The sequence below is a fragment of the Carcharodon carcharias genome, chromosome 17 (assembly GCF_017639515.1).
Source record: "Carcharodon carcharias isolate sCarCar2 chromosome 17, sCarCar2.pri, whole genome shotgun sequence".
NCBI lineage: Eukaryota > Metazoa > Chordata > Chondrichthyes > Lamniformes > Lamnidae > Carcharodon > Carcharodon carcharias.
Window position 1 is genome coordinate 9915308 of NC_054483.1, and position 18049 is coordinate 9933356.

At 48.0% G+C, this 18049-nt stretch overlaps 1 protein-coding gene across 6 annotated transcripts in view; it reads right to left on the reverse strand.

Moving 5' to 3' along the window:
• Positions 1–2337: 2337 nt before the first annotated feature.
• LOC121289965 (ankyrin-1-like) overlaps positions 2338–18049 on the reverse strand; it is a 248871-nt gene continuing 233159 nt past the window's right edge. For 5 of the 6 annotated variants that reach the window (XM_041209988.1, XM_041209986.1, XM_041209983.1 and 2 more), the window contains 3 exons: positions 13505–13654; positions 9542–9667; positions 2338–4394 (listed from right to left, as the gene is read on the reverse strand). In XM_041209988.1, coding sequence (XP_041065922.1) covers positions 9563–9667; positions 13505–13654 — 255 coding nt within the window. In that variant the 3' untranslated portion in view covers positions 2338–4394; positions 9542–9562. The remainder of the gene's footprint in view (positions 4395–9541; positions 9668–13504; positions 13655–18049) is intronic. The other variant, XM_041209984.1, reaches the window with a different exon arrangement.

The window sequence follows — 18049 nt, forward strand, 5'->3', positions numbered from 1 at the left end:
TGTGCATTGCATCTACTGCAAAGTATTTGGCAAATCTTTTTGGAAGAGGGATAGGGGAGATATGACTTTGACAGTAGTAATCTCACACTTGGCATATCTTCATTCAATTGACATTACTGAGCTGAGAAAACAAAGATGATGTTTGCCAAGTACTTCCCTCTGGAACACTTGCTCTTTCACCAGCATTCTTGACTTGCCTGCAGCTCTCTCGATAACCTTTCTGAATCTTGGTTCACAGTCCACTGGAGAGATTGATCAAGGAACATCAGCCCAATTTTAACGGTGGGCGGCGTGCGGGGGGATTGGGGGAACAGGGGTACTGTGTGCATGAGCCTCAAAGTGGGATGTGATCCCATGAACTCCAGGGAAATGGAACCCCGGCCAATCTTCATCACTGGACCTCATCACCTGAGCCGCATGAGCCTCACCGGGGCTGGGAGCTGATATGGTGAGGGGTCTCTTGATGCAATCGAGCAGAGGTGGTCTGGGTGGGGTGGGAGGTGGGAAGCCTGGGCAAGAGAGGCTTAAATTACCTTGCAAGGGCCGGAGGAACTTTCCTCATGGAAACCTCAAATTCAATCTAATTTTCTTACCATGATTGACCACCATCTCTCCCTCACTCAGGCCTCCACCCTAATTCTCAGGATGGGTGCCGATGAAGTCATCGGGCTCTGATCTGCGTATTTAAAGAGGGACCCCCCTCAGAAGAGCAGCTTAAGATCAGGACATTCCAAGAATGCAGTGGGATCTGAGGCAATATTCTTTCTACCGAGTTCCCTCCCAACTTCCTCCAATAGAAGAGAGCAGGTCAGAAAAGAAAGGGAAATAAGCCAACAACAGTGTCAACAACCCACCTGGTGCCAGGAAATGGAACCCAACCACAGGAGGAACACCAGCTTCCTGGGCTGTTCCATCATTCTCAAGCCCAACACAAAGCAAATTACTTCATTTCCATCACTTGCAGTAGCTGTACAGCCAGACACAGTGTACCATTTCAGCAAAGTACCATTCCAATAAAACATCAAATTGTGCGTCTGTAAGGAAACTCTCTCAGAATTTATTAAATAGCTTCATTTGGCAACCTGAAATCAATGGCTCAAGCTATCAATGGGCTCAAAAGTGATGGGGGGGAAATGTTGTTCACCCTCTGAAGGTGCCACAGAAAAGAGGGACGAACGAACTCACTGTCGTTGCCTCAGTAACAGGATTAGAAAATAATCTTGATCGTCACTCCACGCCCCGTATCTTGTTCATCGGCTGAGCCACAGCTCAGCGGCAAAGAAGGATGCAGTGCCCTGGAAGTCAAAGGCTGTCGTGTCGGTTCAACTCCAGGAAGGTCAAGGGTTACGTGGACAAGGGGCGTGGGTGTCAAAGCAGTGGGTGATCAGCCTTGACTTTCCCTCACTGGAAGATGCAGACAGTCTCAATGCGTTTCGAGCGCACACGAGCTGTGGGTTTGCTCACTTGGTGGAACGAGCATTGTGTGTTCGGGGAAGATGACAGAAGATTCTACAATTCAAGGGGAGGTCATTTTCAGGCTGGTCAGGAAGACGACATGCTTGCATGCTGGGACAGCCTGTCAGGGTCAGCATTTCAACAGTGAGCTTATACACTGGTCCTCTTCCCAGGTGGAATGATAGTTATGGGCCTGTGCTTGAATGCTGCCCTTCGGCTGAGATTTCTGCTGGTTCTTTTATCAGAGGCAGGGTGGGTCCCAGTGGGAGCTGATGTGCAGGATTCAGCGCAGGGCTGCTTTATTGCTGTTCAGTCTCCTGCGAGCTCTTACTGCTGCTCACTGTGTACAGGAGGGAGGGCTGCATTTACCCACAATCACTGCTGCGCCGGATGTCGGTTGGAACTCTAACAGCTCACTTAGTGTCCAGTTAGACATTCTGAGGTTGAACACTCTGTTCACCATTACATCGTGATAGAAAAGTGCAATTTAACTTTTCGGGAAGGACAGCAAGCAGGTTTTGTGCACCAGCACGACCCTGACCTGGCAGCCAACATGGTTATGAACACTGGATGGGCTCATTTGTTGGGATGTCCCTTGCATTGTCCATTAGGTTCACTCCCACCCTGCCTGATATGCTCCCACTTTAAGCAAATATTCTTTCAAGATGAGTAACATGAAAAGGTGGTGCCATTAAGTTCAATGGGCAGTGAGTGTGCCGTGTGTGTTGTAATGTCTGCCACCTCACCTCCTTCTCAGGTGGGGCTAAGCCAAGTGAGCTGTAATGCCCAGCCATTCCTGAACTCCGCAGCAACCCCACCCCCCCCCCACCCCCCACCCCCCACCGACCAGTGACACCATTTCAGACCAGTTGCAGGAAGAGCTCTAATCCGGTGTGTTTATTGAGTGTGTAATGGCTGCCACACAGCACACACAATTGCAAGCATATTAATCCCCCGAGTACTGAGCACGTGCGCCAAAATAACCAGTCCAGCTTCACCTTTACACCACATTGCTCAGTTAGACAAATAGGCTGTGCGTTCATTTTGATCCTGCCTCTAACAGCCTGTTTGCCATCTCTCACCCTGTTCACTCCTACTGGGAGAGGATTGTGACATGGTCGGTCCAACACCGCCCTCTTTTCCCCTATTTCCCAAAGTCAAATTTCTCTCTCCCTGTGTTCAGCCCATTGTTGACTTTTAGCATCCAGAACACCTGAGTTACATTTTACCCCTTGTGAAGTGAAATGCTGCACCTTTTAAAACTTTCCCTTTAAAGGGAGCTGCACATAAAGGTCACACAAGAAAGCAAAGTAAGCCGAGAAGGGAGAGCGAGGAGATTCCAACTCATTGGACAAAAGCAGAATCTAGCAGTGCAAAATTCCTGGGAAATTCAGCATTTGTTCTCACCCTAGCAACAAGAATGGGTCAATAGTCCTGAGAAGCTGTGGCCATGTCCAACATACTAAATCCAGTTTTACCGAATCTGGAAGCGAAAAGCTGGTATCAGTCAAAGTGACCATGAAAAGCCCTTCGACTTCTGTAAATAAAAACCCAACTGGTTCACTTATGTACCTAACCAGCCTGGCTACGAGGAACTCCATCCAGTCCCACACCAACATGGTTGACTCTTAACTGTTCTCTCAAGTAGCAGGGCTACCAGGGATGGTTAATAAACGCTGGCCTTTCCCAGCGCCCCCACATTCAAAGAATGGATTCCCGGAGTCACTGTGGTTTATTACGTGAGTGCGGGCTTGAATCTTGCCAGGATATTCTGTGCAGAGTGTGCAGTGGGCGCGGGCCATGTCTGTAGATCGCCTGAACACAGCGGGAAATGAATCAGGCACACATTCGGAAGGGATCATGGGGTGGTGGCCCTCTGCGAGAGAAGGTGTCATCGTTTGAGTTCAGCAGCTTACTGTGCCGCTGAAGGACATTCATTGAAACCCTCAAGCATGGGGTGTGACTGCTTGAAATGGGAAAAGGGGCTTTCTTTCATTTTAAGAAGCAGACTTTGAGGTCTAACGACAGCCAGTTGAAGGGTTGGAGCTCGACGTCTTTCTGCATTCCTCTGGTGGAGTTGTTAACCCACTCGTTCCGAAAGGAAGTGACACCCCAGGAAGTTTACACAGTGGCACAAACAGAGGACATTAACCCCTCTCATGTTTGGTTTACATTTTGGAGATTTCTGTCCAAAAACTGACACTGTCTGGTTCAATATCCAGCAGTGGGACCCCTTAACTTGAAGGGTTCGCAGGAACCAACAAGGTGGTTCTTTAGTCTTAAGTGTAGAGAACATAGGGAGCAGCCCTCTGGTTAATTAATAATGTAGCAGGGTGACATTCAAACCATACATAAATCTTAACACAAAATCCTTTAGGAAAAAAACAGAGGAGCAGAATTTAAAAGCTGCAAAGCATAGTCAGTGCTCAAAGGTTTATCGCTGATCTAGTCTCATTTTAAAAAAAAGCATTTGATGCAAACTGAAGTAGTCTTTTAGACAGCTGCTCTGGTAGCTAACCCGGCAGTTGTTGAATTATATTGCTGTGCATTGCTGTTTTTGCATAGTATTTAAGTTAACCATAGACAACAAAACAACTGTATTGAAAACTCCAAGACGCTAGTTCAAACCCAATTAAAAAATGTGAGCGGTTAAAGTGACTGAATGTTTTTTTTGATATTGCTGTTTTGATGCAGCAGCCCTCATTCTGGGGTGTCCTCCTTATTCCACTGAAAGGGTACCTCCCAGCTCTGCTTCAATAGTAATCATTCAGTCTTTTAGGCGGTACAATAGAGTACATGCTTTGGCAGTCAATCATGCTAATTGATAATAGTAACTCTCTTATAGAAATCATGCCTGTAGCCTAATGTAAAGTCCGTTTCTCTCACAGCCCCAGATCCTCGGCTTCCTGCTCTCAAGGCTGTGTTGTAAATACAGTACCCTGGAAAAAAAGAAGAGAAGGAGTTAGTGGAGAAGAGTTGAGAAAACATAGAAAGTTTCCACTAACACCATGCCCATGCGATCAACACAGGGTTTGACAGTAACTTAAAATACTCTCCAACAATATGTTAAACATCAGCAATCTCTCAACTAGTTTAAAGCAACCAGAAGTTTTAGAATAAGATTTTCAGTGAAATATTCTCCCTCCCAAAACAAAAATAGCTGGGAAGACTCAGCAGGTCTGGCAGCATCTGCGGAGAGGAACACAGTTAACGTTTCAAGTCCGTATGACTCTTCAACATAAAAATAGAAGAGAGGTGAAATATAAGCTGGTTTGGGGTGGGGGTGGTGGTGGTGGTGGGACAAGTAGAGCTGGATAGAGGGCCAGTGATAGGTGGAGATAACCAAAAGATGTCACAGACAAAAGGACAAAGAGGTGTTGAGGGTGGTGATGTTATCTAAGGAATGTGCTAATTAAGGGTAGAAAGCAGGACGAGCAAGGTACAGATAGTCCTGGTGGGGGTGGGGTGGGGTGAAGGAATCGAAATAGGCTAAAAGGTAGAGATAAAACAATGGATGGAAATACATTTAAAAATAATGGAAATAGGTGGGAAAAGAAAAATCTATATAAATTGTTGAACACCAGAACACCTTTGGTCTGTCCGTAAGCATTATTCAGACCTCCCTGTCGCTTGCCATTTTAACACTCCACCCTGCTCTCTTGCCCACATGTCTGTCCTTGGCCTGCTGCATTGTTCCAGTGAAGCCCAACGCAAACTGGAGGAACAGCACCTCATCTTCCGACTAGGCACTTTACAGCCTTCCGGACTGAATATTGAATTCAACAACTTTAAATCATGAACTCTCTCCTCCACCCCCACCCTCTTTCCGATTCCCCCCTTTATTTCCCTAATAATTTATATAGATTTTTCTATTCCCACCTATTTCCATTATTTTAAATGTATTTCCATCCATTGTTTTATCTCTACCTTTTAGCCTATTTCGATCCCTTCCCCCCACCCCACCCCCACCAGGACTATCTGTACCTTGCTCGTCCTGCTGTCTACCCTTAATTAGCACATTCCTTAGATAATATCACCACCTTCAACACCTCTTTGTCCTTTTGTCTGTGACATCTTTTGGTTATCTCCATCTATCACTGGCCCTCTATCCAGCTCTACCTGTCCCCCCCTCTCCCCCCCACCGCCCCCCCCCCCCCACCCCCAAACCAGCTTATATTTCACCTCTCTTCTATTTTTCCTTAGTTCTGTTGAAGGGTCATGAGGACTCAAAACGTCAACTCTTTTCTTCTCCGCCGATGCTGCCAAACCTGCTGAGTTTTTCCAGGTATTTTTGTTTTTGTTTTGGATTTCCAGTATCCGCAGTTTTTTGCTTTTATTCTCCCTCCCAGTTTGCTTCCCTCCTTTGTTAAAGGCATTGATTTTCAGACTTCCACAACCCTTCACTATGGGAACATTCGGGAGAGGGGAGGGATGTGGCACAACCCAATCTAAATCTTTCCAACAGAGCTTACTGAACAATCAGCAGTGGCTCATTTCTCTCTCTTCACCTTGGAGTTAAGTGCATTGGGCCCACAGGAACCCTCCCTCCTGATGGTATGGGGGTAGCTGGACATCTTCCTGCCCTAGCTGGGGCTCCAGTCCAAGCTCCTGGCTTACTGCTGTAAGACTGTGGCTGGAAGACGGAAGAAGAGAATGAAACGAAGATGGTTCCTATAACTGAGAAGAAGACCTTGTGACCAAAGACGGATTCAGCAAAGCTTGCGAATCACCTCCCAAACCTTTTGTGTGAGCAGGTGTGGGAAGGGAATGGGATTACAAGAGGCCACCAATGTGAACTATCCTCAAGTCCCATTTAGAGGGACACAGTGACTGGAACCTTTAAGTTCCAGAGGGCCAGGGTACCTCTGGGATATAACCCTGATGGCACTGGCCAGCGATGGCTACGTGTGAAGTTCATTGGCGTACACATGAAACGGTCAACACATGACACAAAGTGCTGGCATTCAGGAGCTCCTTTTCAGGATCAATGCTTTTAGAGGCTGATGCGTTTCTGAATGCTACCACCACAGCTGAGAGGCAAACAGGTTGCCCCAGGGCTATCGGAGGGGTTGTACCATGAAATGCTTCTCACAAACGCCACTTCAGGGAAAGGTATCATCTTCACTAACTTTGATCGAGTTGTTCAAACCTTGAGTCTCGGAAAACTCAACCCTTCAAGGCCAACTTTATTTATCTTTTTACATCCTTGAAACAACTATAAAAGGTTTTGCGACCTCTTTGTTTAAAAAAAGAACCCATGAAGTTAATTTTCTCTGTTGCCAAATCGCACAGTTCATGCTCACCAATCCAGCAAACCTGAGCAGGGTCACATATTGGTCTTAGAATGCAGGCAAAATGACAAGTGGTTCCATTCCATTAGGGTTAGCTGAATCATGCAGTTATTTCTCTTACATGTCCAGAGACATCATTGTTCGTGTGGAACTACAGAAATACCCTGATACTTTGGAGAGTTGATATCTCTGTCACCTCACTGGTGTATCCCAATCTCCAATCTTTGCATTCTCACACGCCAGCCAAGAGGCTGGTCTTTATGTGAAAGCTGGCACCGTGGCTATTAGCCTGTTATCTTACAATGAGAGGTCCTACAGCTGAATAGCAACCTGTCCTCTGCTTCCATCCACACATGTACACTTTGCAATAGGGATGGGTGGACTGGTAATAAAGGGGACATTCTCTAACTGGCAGAGTGTGAGAAGTGCTGTTCCCCAGAGGCTTGTCTTGGATCACCAGCCTTCTGCTGTGTACACTATACAACTCTCTAATCTTTTATCTAGGTGGTATCAGGAAGCCACAAGGAGACATAGATACATCCACTGCCACATGACAGAGGGCAATTAAACAACTAATGGGCAGGGGATGAATATCCCCATCCTCAGTGATGGGGGGAGCCCAGCGCTAGTGCAAAGGACAAGGCTGAAGATGGTTGTCTTCAGCCAGAAGTGCTGAGTGGATGACCCATCTAAGCCTCCTCCAGAGGCCAGTCAGCCCATCCGCACTTAGTTCTGGAGCCGGAATCTCAAGGAGGAGATATTGGCCTTGGAGGGAGTATTCACTCGAATAGTAGCAGGGCTTAAAAAGAATTCAGTTCTGAGAACAGGCCCCAGAAATCTGGTTTGGCAGGTTGAAAGGTGACCTCATCGAACCTTTAAAATGTTAAAGGGGTTTGATAAGGCAGACAAAGAGGATCTGTTTCCTTTAATGAGGTAGTTCCGAATGAGAGAAGGTCATCTTAATGTCAGAGCCAGGCAATCAAGGACTGAAATCAAGAAGTGAAACTTCTCAGGAAAAGCTTATCTGTAACTTGTTCCCTTAAATGGCTCCAGATGCTGGGTCAATAAACATTTTTATGATGAGGTGAAGTGGGCTTTGTTGAGTAAATGTTATCCAGAGATTATGGGTCAAAGTCTGGTGAATGGGATCAGGGTGCACATCAGCTACAATCAAACTGAAGGTGGGATGGGCTTGAGGGGCTGAATGGCCCTCCTGCTGAAACGGTCCATTTGTCCAGACGGAAAGACAGCGTCTGGGGATGAGTGGCTGTAGATACCTGTGGATCACATCTGGAAATTCAACTCCGACCTGCTCACCTTTCATGTGCTGGGGTTCAGAGTGGAGCTGGACAGTCTCTCCCCACCATACCCCTGCCCAATCTACTGGGTAAAATCTGGCCTGCGGTCAAGTGAATACATTAGACTGGTATTAGTCGTCACAGGAGATTCTGTGAGATTATTGTACCAAATCCCGGTGTCAATCATTTTAAGAGACTTTAACTCATTAAAACAGTGGACAAAGGAGTCAGACACAATGATATCACATTTCCAGGGTGACTTCTTTTTAAAATTGCACACAAGCCAAGAGCACAAAATTCACAACACTGATCTTGGGATTCTTCCATCGTCTACATGAAATGGTGTTTAAAGAAGTGACATCTCCTGGCTGTGAATCTGATTCGAACTAACTGACTAATTGATCCATGAATCTCCTCCAGCCACACTCCATCCTTCCCTCTCACTGATTTGTTACACTGATCCATGGTCAAATTACAGGGGCTTTCTTCCAGAGGTTGAACCCAGCTGGACACGAAGAGATCAGCAACAGCCGTCACGTTGAGGAGTATTTATAGAGTGCCGGATAATGTATCCAAGCACCATTTAACATGCACTGTCTTACAGGGAGAATCTGGTGGTTAACGAAACAAGACATGGAGGCTTGTGAGATCAAGAGAATGGAAAGGAAAGAGAGACAAGCATTGAAGAGTTACATTCACTGTTACACACGCTCAGTGTACGGTTCTCAGCTAGAACACCCTCTCTGTTTACTGCCACACACCCACTCTCAGGCCCAGTGATAACACATGGCACTCAATGGTCTGTACGAGATACTTCTAGAAAAATGCCAGTGCAAAATTGTTTTACAGAGGTGCACAGCTTCTGAAAATAGATTCTTGAACTTCCAAGGGGGCTGCTTCAACCATTTTTAGGGGTCAGCACTATCATGAAGCAGTGTGCAGAGTGGAGCAACGCTGCATTTAATCCAACAGAGATCAGCAGCAATATTCTAATTTCAGGCTGACACATGTACAGAAATAAGCTTTGGCAGAGCTTAAAGGAAGTGTCGAAGGTCAAAAATCAGAGATGATGTTAAGCGAGTGAACCCTTCCCATTTAGATTCACTGTTTCAATCAAGGCACTTTACAGCTCCCTGGATCTGTGATTTCATAAATACTTGAGCTGCGATCTTTATTAATCTGCCTTTAGATATCATGCTAACATAGTGCACCAGCGGTGTGTGAAATAATACTTGTGTTAGGAGAACGTTAGATAGATGTTACACAGAGACTATCTAACATGACATCTATAAGGGAAGGAGATTAAAACATTGAGCCATACAGGGAAAAGAGTGCAGGACACAGGAATTTTCTTCTGCCATTACATGTTTAACCCCTGTATCATTACAGTAACACTTGGCCTCGATTTTTTGTGCTTTTAACATAAAGGAATGAAACAAGATATCAGGGGGTGAGAATCTCTAAGGTTTCTTAGAGTTCCAATTACACTCAAGTTACCTTTCTGTAATCATCCCTAATTCATTGCTTTGGCGTATTCATAAACGAGCTGATTCTCTTCACAATCTTTGCGCCCATTCGACCATGAGTCCACTCATTGTAAAAGGCACTATCCCCTTCTCCCAGCTGAGTGTGAGACAGTGGAGACAAGTGTCCGACAACACAGACACACAGTCACAGAGAATGAATGGGAAGAGAGAGTAAATCACAATGGATAAGACAGACAGAATGTAGGAAAGAGAAAAGTGATTCTAAACAAACACTTGCACACACACTCACACACACACACACACACACACACACAGGCACACAGGGCAGTTGCGCACATACACTGGGCAGAGTTTGCACACACACACACACACACACACACACACACACACACACACACACACACACACACAGGGCAGTCGCGCATACACAGGGCAGAGTTTGCACAGACACACACATACACACACTGCAGTGTTTGCACACACACACACACACACAGAGCAAGTGTTTGCTCACACACACACACACACACACACAGCAGCATTTGTACACACACAGCAGCATTTGTACACACACACACACAAAGCAGCATTTGTACACACACACACAAAGCAGTGTTTGCTCCCACACGCACAGAGCAGCGTTTACACACACACATCAGTGTTTGCACACACACTCACAAAGCAGTTTTTGCACAAACACACATACACACAAAGCAGTGTTTGTGCACACACACACACAAAGCAGTGTTTCTGCACACACACACACAAAGCAGTGTTTCTGCACACACACACAAAGCAGTGTTTGTACACACACAAAGCAGTGTTTGTACACACACACAAAGCAGTGTTTGTACACACACACAATGCAGTGTTTGGGCACACACACACAAAGCAGTGTTTGTACACACACACACACACACACAAAGCAGTGTTTGTGCACACACACACAAAGCAGTGTTTGTACACACACACACAAAGCAGTGTTTGTACACACACACACACACACACACACAAAGCAGTGTTTGTACACACACACAAAGCAGTGTTTTTACACACAAACACAAAGCAGTGTTTGTACACACACACACAAAGCAGTGTTTGTACACACACACACAAAGCAGTGTTCGTGCACACACACAAAGCAATGTTCGTACACACACACAAAGCAGTGTTTGTACACACACACAAAGCAGTGTTTGTACACACACACACACATGTGTTTGCCAGTCAAGAAAGCATCAAGAACTAGAGGGCACAGATTCAAAATAATTGGTGAAAGGGGTAAAAGTGATGTGAGGGAAAGATTTTCCACCCAGAGGGTGGTTGGAGTCTGGAATGAACTTCCTGAGAGGGTGCTGGAGGCAGGTTCAACTGAGGTATTCAAAAGGGAATTAGATTGCTATCTGAAAAGAAATAATGTGCAAGGTTACATGGTAATGCAGGGGGGAGTGGGACTGGGCAGAATGCTCTTTCAGAGAGCTGGTGCTGACTCATTGGGCTGAATGGCCTACTTCTGCACTGTAAGGATTCTGCGTTTGCAAGCACACACACATGGGAGTGTTTGCAAAAACTCACAATCACACACACACACACACACACACACGCACACACACACACAAACAGTGTTCGCTCACACATACAAACACACATATAAACAAACACAGCAGTATTCGTGCACACAAAAACACACATGGCACTATTTGCAAACACAACACCCCCACAGTGTTCGCGTGCGTGCACACACACACACACACACACATGGACCACAGTAGTTCAGGAAAGTAGCTCACCGTCACCTTCGCAAGAGCAGTTAGGGATAGGCAATAAAGGCCCACATCCCATGAATAAATACAAAAAAACCCACGCATAATGTTCACACACATGCACACGGCAGTGTTTGTACGCATGCATACAAACACATGTACGCATGCACACACACAGGTACGCACACACACACACACACACACACACACACTCTCACGCGCGCACACACTCGAACACACACACTCTCACACACATGCACACACACATTCTCTCGCTCGCACGCACACACACACACACTCACACACAATGGTGGACACATATGTGGTCATCTCAAACTCAACAAAAACATGCCATCTTTTGGTGATACTGCAGTCGATGATTCTAAGTTGGTTTAATTTACAATCTACTTATGGGGAATTCCTTCAGACCCAGTCGCTATGATAAGGATGCACAGAATTTTAAAGAAATATCCATAAACCCAGATAAAATAACATATACCCAATCTGTTCATGCACCGGTATCTGTCACACCATCAGAACAACAGGCAGAAATGAAAGCTCCACATTGAGGCCCTTGGCCATCAGTGGAACAATGTAAACAAATGTTTTATTGGCCGGATATCAGCACGACTTTGGTAAGTCAACCATCTGAGGATGGCCATTTAACAATCTATTAAATGGTATCAATCATCATTGAACATGAAGCAGCAGCAACTCAGAGAGCAGGCCTGAGGTTTGCCAAGCTGAATACCAGTTAAGTATACAGTGCAGGGGCAAGAACAGATTACTCACAGGCAACTGCTGCTGGCTGGTTTATTCGCCACTTCTCTTGGTTGCGTTAGACTAACCCAGAGCAAAAGCCATTGGGATTTGCTTTGTTTCACCATCATGTTGAATTAATGACCAGAACACAGGAAGCAGTCAGCACGGAGCTGTGGAGAATTCATACTGCTAACTCACCGAGCAGCAACTCTCCTGTGCTCATCTCAACCCCTGTGCCAGTCATTTTGAGTGCGTGAATTAGCTCTGCCGACCGAGGTTAAAGCGGCTGTAGTCCCAGCAGCAGAGGGAGCTCAGCCTCGCATTCAAAACTAGCCCTGATCAACTTGCAGCTTTCTTCCAGAGCCCTAGCCTGCTTCCCCTTCTAGAGGATGTAAGACAGGGAGAGAGAAGAGCTGGAGGCCTGATGACGCGGACTCCAGAAAATAAAAACAGACCATACCGTTTAAAAGCAGATTTATGCCCCTCAGTGAGCACCCCCAACCCCCGCAACGTCCCACCCTCTCTTTGGCTGCAGCTCATTTTAATCTAATCCCGTGCTGCGCAATTAAGCAACTGTCTGTCTGTTCAGTACCAGTCACAGTGCATACATTAAACAAACTGAAAACAGTTCAGTAAAACGAGTCTGTTTGACATGCTCCACTTTCAGCAATGTTCACAGTGTTAGACATGAGGAAGCTTGATGTGTTATTTGGTGAATGTTTATGGCTGATTTTTTTTTTTTGTAAAGCTTGCAAACTCTTACAACAATCAGCTTCTTAAAAGTGGGCAAGCACCTTTCTCTTAGACTGGCCTCTTCCACTCTGCAGCCTGCTGGAGACAAAGGCATCAGAGGGTTATTCCGAGCACATCCCTGAAGTACCATTCGAAAAGGAATGCCACACCCTCTCAGTGAGTCTCGCCGTCTTTTGAGTCGAGCGCTTTTTAAAAAAAATTCATTCATGGCCTGTGGGGGTTGCTGAGGCTGGGCCCAGCATTTATTACCCATCCCTAATTGCCCCTTGAGAAGGTGGTGGTGAGCCGCCTTCTTGAGCCGCTGCAGTCCCATGTGGTATAGGTACACCCACGGCGCTGTCAGGGAGGGAGTCACAGGATTTTCACCCATCGACAGTGAAGGAACAGCCGATATATTTCCAAGTCAGGATGGTGAGTGGCTTGGAGGGGAACTTGCAGGTTGCGGTGTTCCCCATGTATCTGCTGCCCTTGTCCTTCTAGATGGTAGAGGTCGTGGGTTTGGAAGGTGCTGTCTAATGCTAGTGCTGCCGACTCACGAGGTTTGGGAGAGATCAGGTTTGGTGATAACAGTGAATGACCCCAATAAAGAGGGTGCATTCTGACTGATGTTAACACCTGATGTTGAAGTGCGCAAGGTGTCTGCAGTCACGTTAGCACTTGCTGGCCAATGCTCAGCATGTGTAAGAGAACTTTACCTTACTGTTTGTGGCGTCTCTCGTTAACACACTGTACATTGTGAAGTTATCTGCCTGGTTTTCTGATCCAGATGGTTCTTGGTGTAATATCTCTACTGTCTCCTCCTTGCCTTCAGCGGGGCCAATCCTTCGAACAACCTTTCGAACAATCTACAAGAGAAAGGTGCCATATGATTACATTCACTTTGTCCCTCGTTTATCCTCCCAGCTCTGGATATGTTTTGACAATAAACACCTGACACCTGAAGTGCTACAGAGCCTCTGGCATGGCCAAGGTGGGGGTCTCAAGCTGAGACGCCACTTTTGGTTAAGTTTAGCGCAAGATGGCATCTTGTTGAAAGAGCTGAGGTTGGGCCATCCAGAGGAAGCTGAGGCCTATAACATTGCCTGCTCGTGTACGTAAAAGAGCCTGCCCGACATTCTGGTGGGCAGTGCTACATTCAAACATCTTTCCCTAACAGCAAGCAGCTGACAGGGAGTAACCTCATCCTGGTCGAGAATTTCGAGAAACACATCGGCAGATTTTGTCGGGCACTTGTCAAGACTTCACCAACTCTCCCTCAACATCTATTCTGGAAATTCTCTGAGAATTTCACCTTTATAGAGTAAGTCCAGCGCTATTCCACTTTACAGGGCAGTTTACAGGATGGCATCTTGCGTGGGGTACCCCTGCGGTCTGGAGGAGGAATGGCACAAGGGCATTGGAGTAGGCAGCAGTAGGAAGGGGAAAAGGAGATCGAGGTTCCCGTTATGGTCCTAGAAGATCCTTCTCACCTGGGCTCCATGTGTTGTGTCTCAGGACCTGTGCTCCCTCTCCTTAAGTTCATAAGCACCATCCTGAAACCTGCCAGAGCTCCCCACACCTTCACTGGAAGTGGGGGTCAGCAGCCTACATAAACTGCTCCACGAATATTGCATCTGCTCAGTGCTGGAGAGCTAAAACTGCAGGTCCAGATTAATGCACATTATTGGAGGCAGCAGTTGGCACCGGAATTGTGTGTTTAGTCCAGGCACCCAGCCAGGAATGTTCGATTAGCACCGCACCCAGTTGGTGCCCCATCACCAGGTGGCAGGACCTGTTACTACAATTGTGAATGAATTTGCTGGTTATACGTTGCTGCTGGCTAGTTGGGGGGTTGGGGGTGGTGGTAGTGGTGGTAGTGGTAGTGGTAGTGGTGGTGGTGGTGGTAGTGATGGTGGTAGTGGTGGTGGTAGTGGTAGTGGTGGTGGTGGTGGTAGTGGTGGTGGTGGTGGTGGTGGTGGTAGTGATGGTGGTAGTGGTTGTGGTGGTGGCGGTGGTAGTGGTGGTGGTAGTGGTGATGGTGGTGGTAGTGGTGGTAGTGGTAGTAATGGTAGTGGTAGTGGTGGTGCTAGTGGTAGTGGTAGTGCTGGTGCTACTGGTGGTGGTAGTGGTAGTGGTGGTGGTAGTGATAGTGGTGCTGCTAGTGGTAGTGGTAGTGGTGGTGGTAGTGATAGTGGTGCTGCTAGTGGTAGTGGTAGTGGTAGTGGTGGTGGTGGTGGTGGTAGTGGTGGTAGTGGTAGTAATGGTAGTGGTAGTGGTGCTGCTAGTGGTAGTGGTAGTGGTGGTGGTAGTGGTGGTGGTAGTGGTAGTGGTGGTGGTGGTAGTGGTAGTAATGGTAGTGGTAGTGGTAGTGGTGGTGGTACTGGTGGTGGTAGTGGTGGTGGTGGTGGTAGTGGTACTGGTGGTGGTGGTATGGGTGGTAGTGGTAGTAATGGTAGTGGTAGTGGTGGTGGTAGTGGTAGTGGTGGTGGTGGTAGGGGTGGTGGTAGTGGTAGTGGTAATGGTGGTGGTGGTAGTGGTGGGGGTGGTGGTAGGGGTGGTAGTGGTAGTAATGGTAGTGGTAGTGGTGGTGGTGGTAGGGGTGGTAGTGGTAGTAATGGTAGTGGTAGTGGTGGTGGTAGCGGTAGTGGTGGTGGTAGTAGTGCTGGTAGTGGTGGTAGTATTGGTGGTGATAGTGGTGGTGGTGGTGGTGTTAGTGGTGGCAGTGGTAGTAATGGTAGTGGTAGTGGTGGTGGTAGTGGTAGTGGTGGTGGTGGTAGGGATGGTGGTAGTGGTAGTGGTAATGGTGGTGGTGGTGGTAGTGGTGGTGGTGGTAGGGGTGGTAGTGGTAGTAATGGTAGTGGTAGTGGTGGTGGTGGTAGGGGTGGTAGTGGTAGTAATGGTAGTGGTAGTGGTGGTGGTAGCGGTAGTGGTGGTGGTAGTAGTGCTGGTAGTGGTGGTAGTATTGGTGGTGATAGTGGTGGTGGTGGTGGTGTTAGTGGTGGCAGTGGTAGTAATTGTAGTGATAGTGGTGGTGGTAGCGGTAGTGGTGGTGGTACTGGTGGTGGTAGCGGTGGTGGTAGTGGTGGTGGTGGTAGTGGTGGTGGTGGTGGTGGTAGTGGTGGTGGTGATGGTGGTGGTGGTAGTGGTGGTGGTAGTGGTAATGGTGGCGGTAGGGGTAGTGCTGGTGGTGGTGGTGGTAGTGGTGGTAGTGGTAGCAATTGTAGGGGTAGTGGTGGTGCTAGTGGTAGTGGTAATGGTAGTGGTGGTAGTGGCAGTGGCGGTGGTAGTGGTAGTGGTAGTGGTGGTGGTATTGGTGGTGGTAGTGGTAGTGGTGGTGGTATTGGTGGTGGTGGTAGTGGTAGTGGTGGTGGTAGTGGGTGGTGGTGGTGGTGTTATTGGTGGTGGTGGTAGTGGTGGTGGTGATGGTGGTGGTGGTGGTATTGGTGGTGGTGGTAGTGGTGGAGGTGGTGGTAGTTGTGGTAGTGGTAGTGGTGGTGGTAGTGGTGGTGGTGGTGTTAGTGGTGGTGGTAGTGGTATTGGTGGTGGTAGTGGTGGTAGTGGTGGCGGCGGTGGTGGTAGTGGTATTGGTGGTGGTAGTGGTGGTAGTGGTGGTGGTGGTGTGTAAATGGTGGTGGTGGTAGTGGTGGTGGTGGTAGTGGTAGTGGTAGTGGTGGTAGTGGTAGTGGTGGTGGTGGTGGTAGTGGTAGCGGTATTGGTGGTGGTAGTGGTAGTGGTGCTGCTAGTGGTAGTGGTAGTGGTGGTGGTAGTGATAGTGGTGCTGCTAGTGGTAGTGGTAGTGGTGGTGGTGGTGGTGGTAGTGGTGGTAGTGGTAGTAATGGTAGTGGTAGTGGTGCTGCTAGTGGTAGTGGTAGTGGTGGTGGTAGTGGTGGTGGTAGTGGTAGTGGTGGTGGTAGTGGTAGTGGTGGTGGTGGTAGTGGTAGTAATGGTAGTGGTAGCGGTAGTGGTGGTGGTACTGGTGGTGGTAGTGGTGGTGGTGGTGGTAGTGGTACTGGTGGTGGTGGTATGGGTGGTAGTGGTAGTAATGGGTAGTAGTGGTAGTGGTGGTGGTAGTGGTGGTGGTGGTGGTGGTAGTGGTATTGGTGGTGGTAGTGGTGGTAGTGGTGGCGGCGGTGGTGGTGGTGGTATTGGTGGTGGTGGTGGTAGTGGTGGTGGTGGTGTGTAAATGGTGGTGGTGGTAGTGGTGGTGGTGGTAGTGGTAGTGATAGTGGTAGTGGTGGTAGTGGTAGTGGTGGTGGTGGTGGTAGTGGTAGCGGTAGTGGTGGTGGTAGTGGTAGTGGTGGTGGTATTGGAGGTGGTAGTGGTGGTGGTGGTGGTGGTAGTGGTACTGGTGGTGGTAGTGGTAGTGGTGGTGGTAGTGGTACTGGTGGTGGTAGTGGTACTGGTGGTGGTAGTGGTAGTGGTGGTGCTAGTGGTAGTGGTAGTAGTGGTCGTACTGGTGGTGGTGGTGGTAGTGTTGGTAGTAGTGATAGTGGTGGTGCTAGTGGTAGTGGGAGTGGTGGTGCTAGTGGTAGTGGTAGTGGTGATGGTACTGGTGGTGGTAGTGGTAGTGGTGGTAGTAGTGGTGGTGGTAGTGGTAGTGGTGGTGGTGATGGTGGTAGTGGTAGTAATGGTAGTGGTAGTGGTAGTGGTGGTGATAGTGGTAGTGGTGGTGGTAGTGGTAGTGATGGTGCTAGTAGTAGTGGTATTAATGGTGGTGGTGGTATTGGTGGCGTTGTAGTGGTAGTGGTGGTGGTAGTGGTAGTGGTGGTGGTGGTATTGGTAGTGGTAGTGGTGGTGGTGGTAGGGGTGGTAGTGGTAGTAATGGTAGTGGTAGTGGTGGTGGTAGTGGTGGTGGTGGTAGGGGTGGTAGTGCTAGTGGGGGTGGTGGTGGTACTGGTGGTGGTGGTGGTGGTAGGGGTGGTAGTGGTAGTAATGGTAGTGGTAGTGGTGGTGGTAGCGGTAGTGGTGGTGGTACTGGTGGTGGTAGTGGTAATGGTGGTGGTAGTGGTGGTGGTAGTAGTGCTGGTAGTGATGGTGGTAGTGGTAGTGGTGGAGGTAGTGGTAGTGGTGGTGCTAGTGGTAGTGGTAGTGGTGATGGTAGTGGTAGTGGTATAGGTGGTGGTAGTGGTAGTGGTGGTGGTGGTAGGGGTGGTAGTGGTAGTAATGGTAGTGGTAGTGGTGGTGGTAGTGGTAGTGGTGGTGGTGGTAGGGGTGGTAGGGCTAGTGGTGGTGGTGGTAGTGGTGGTAGTGGTAGTAATGGT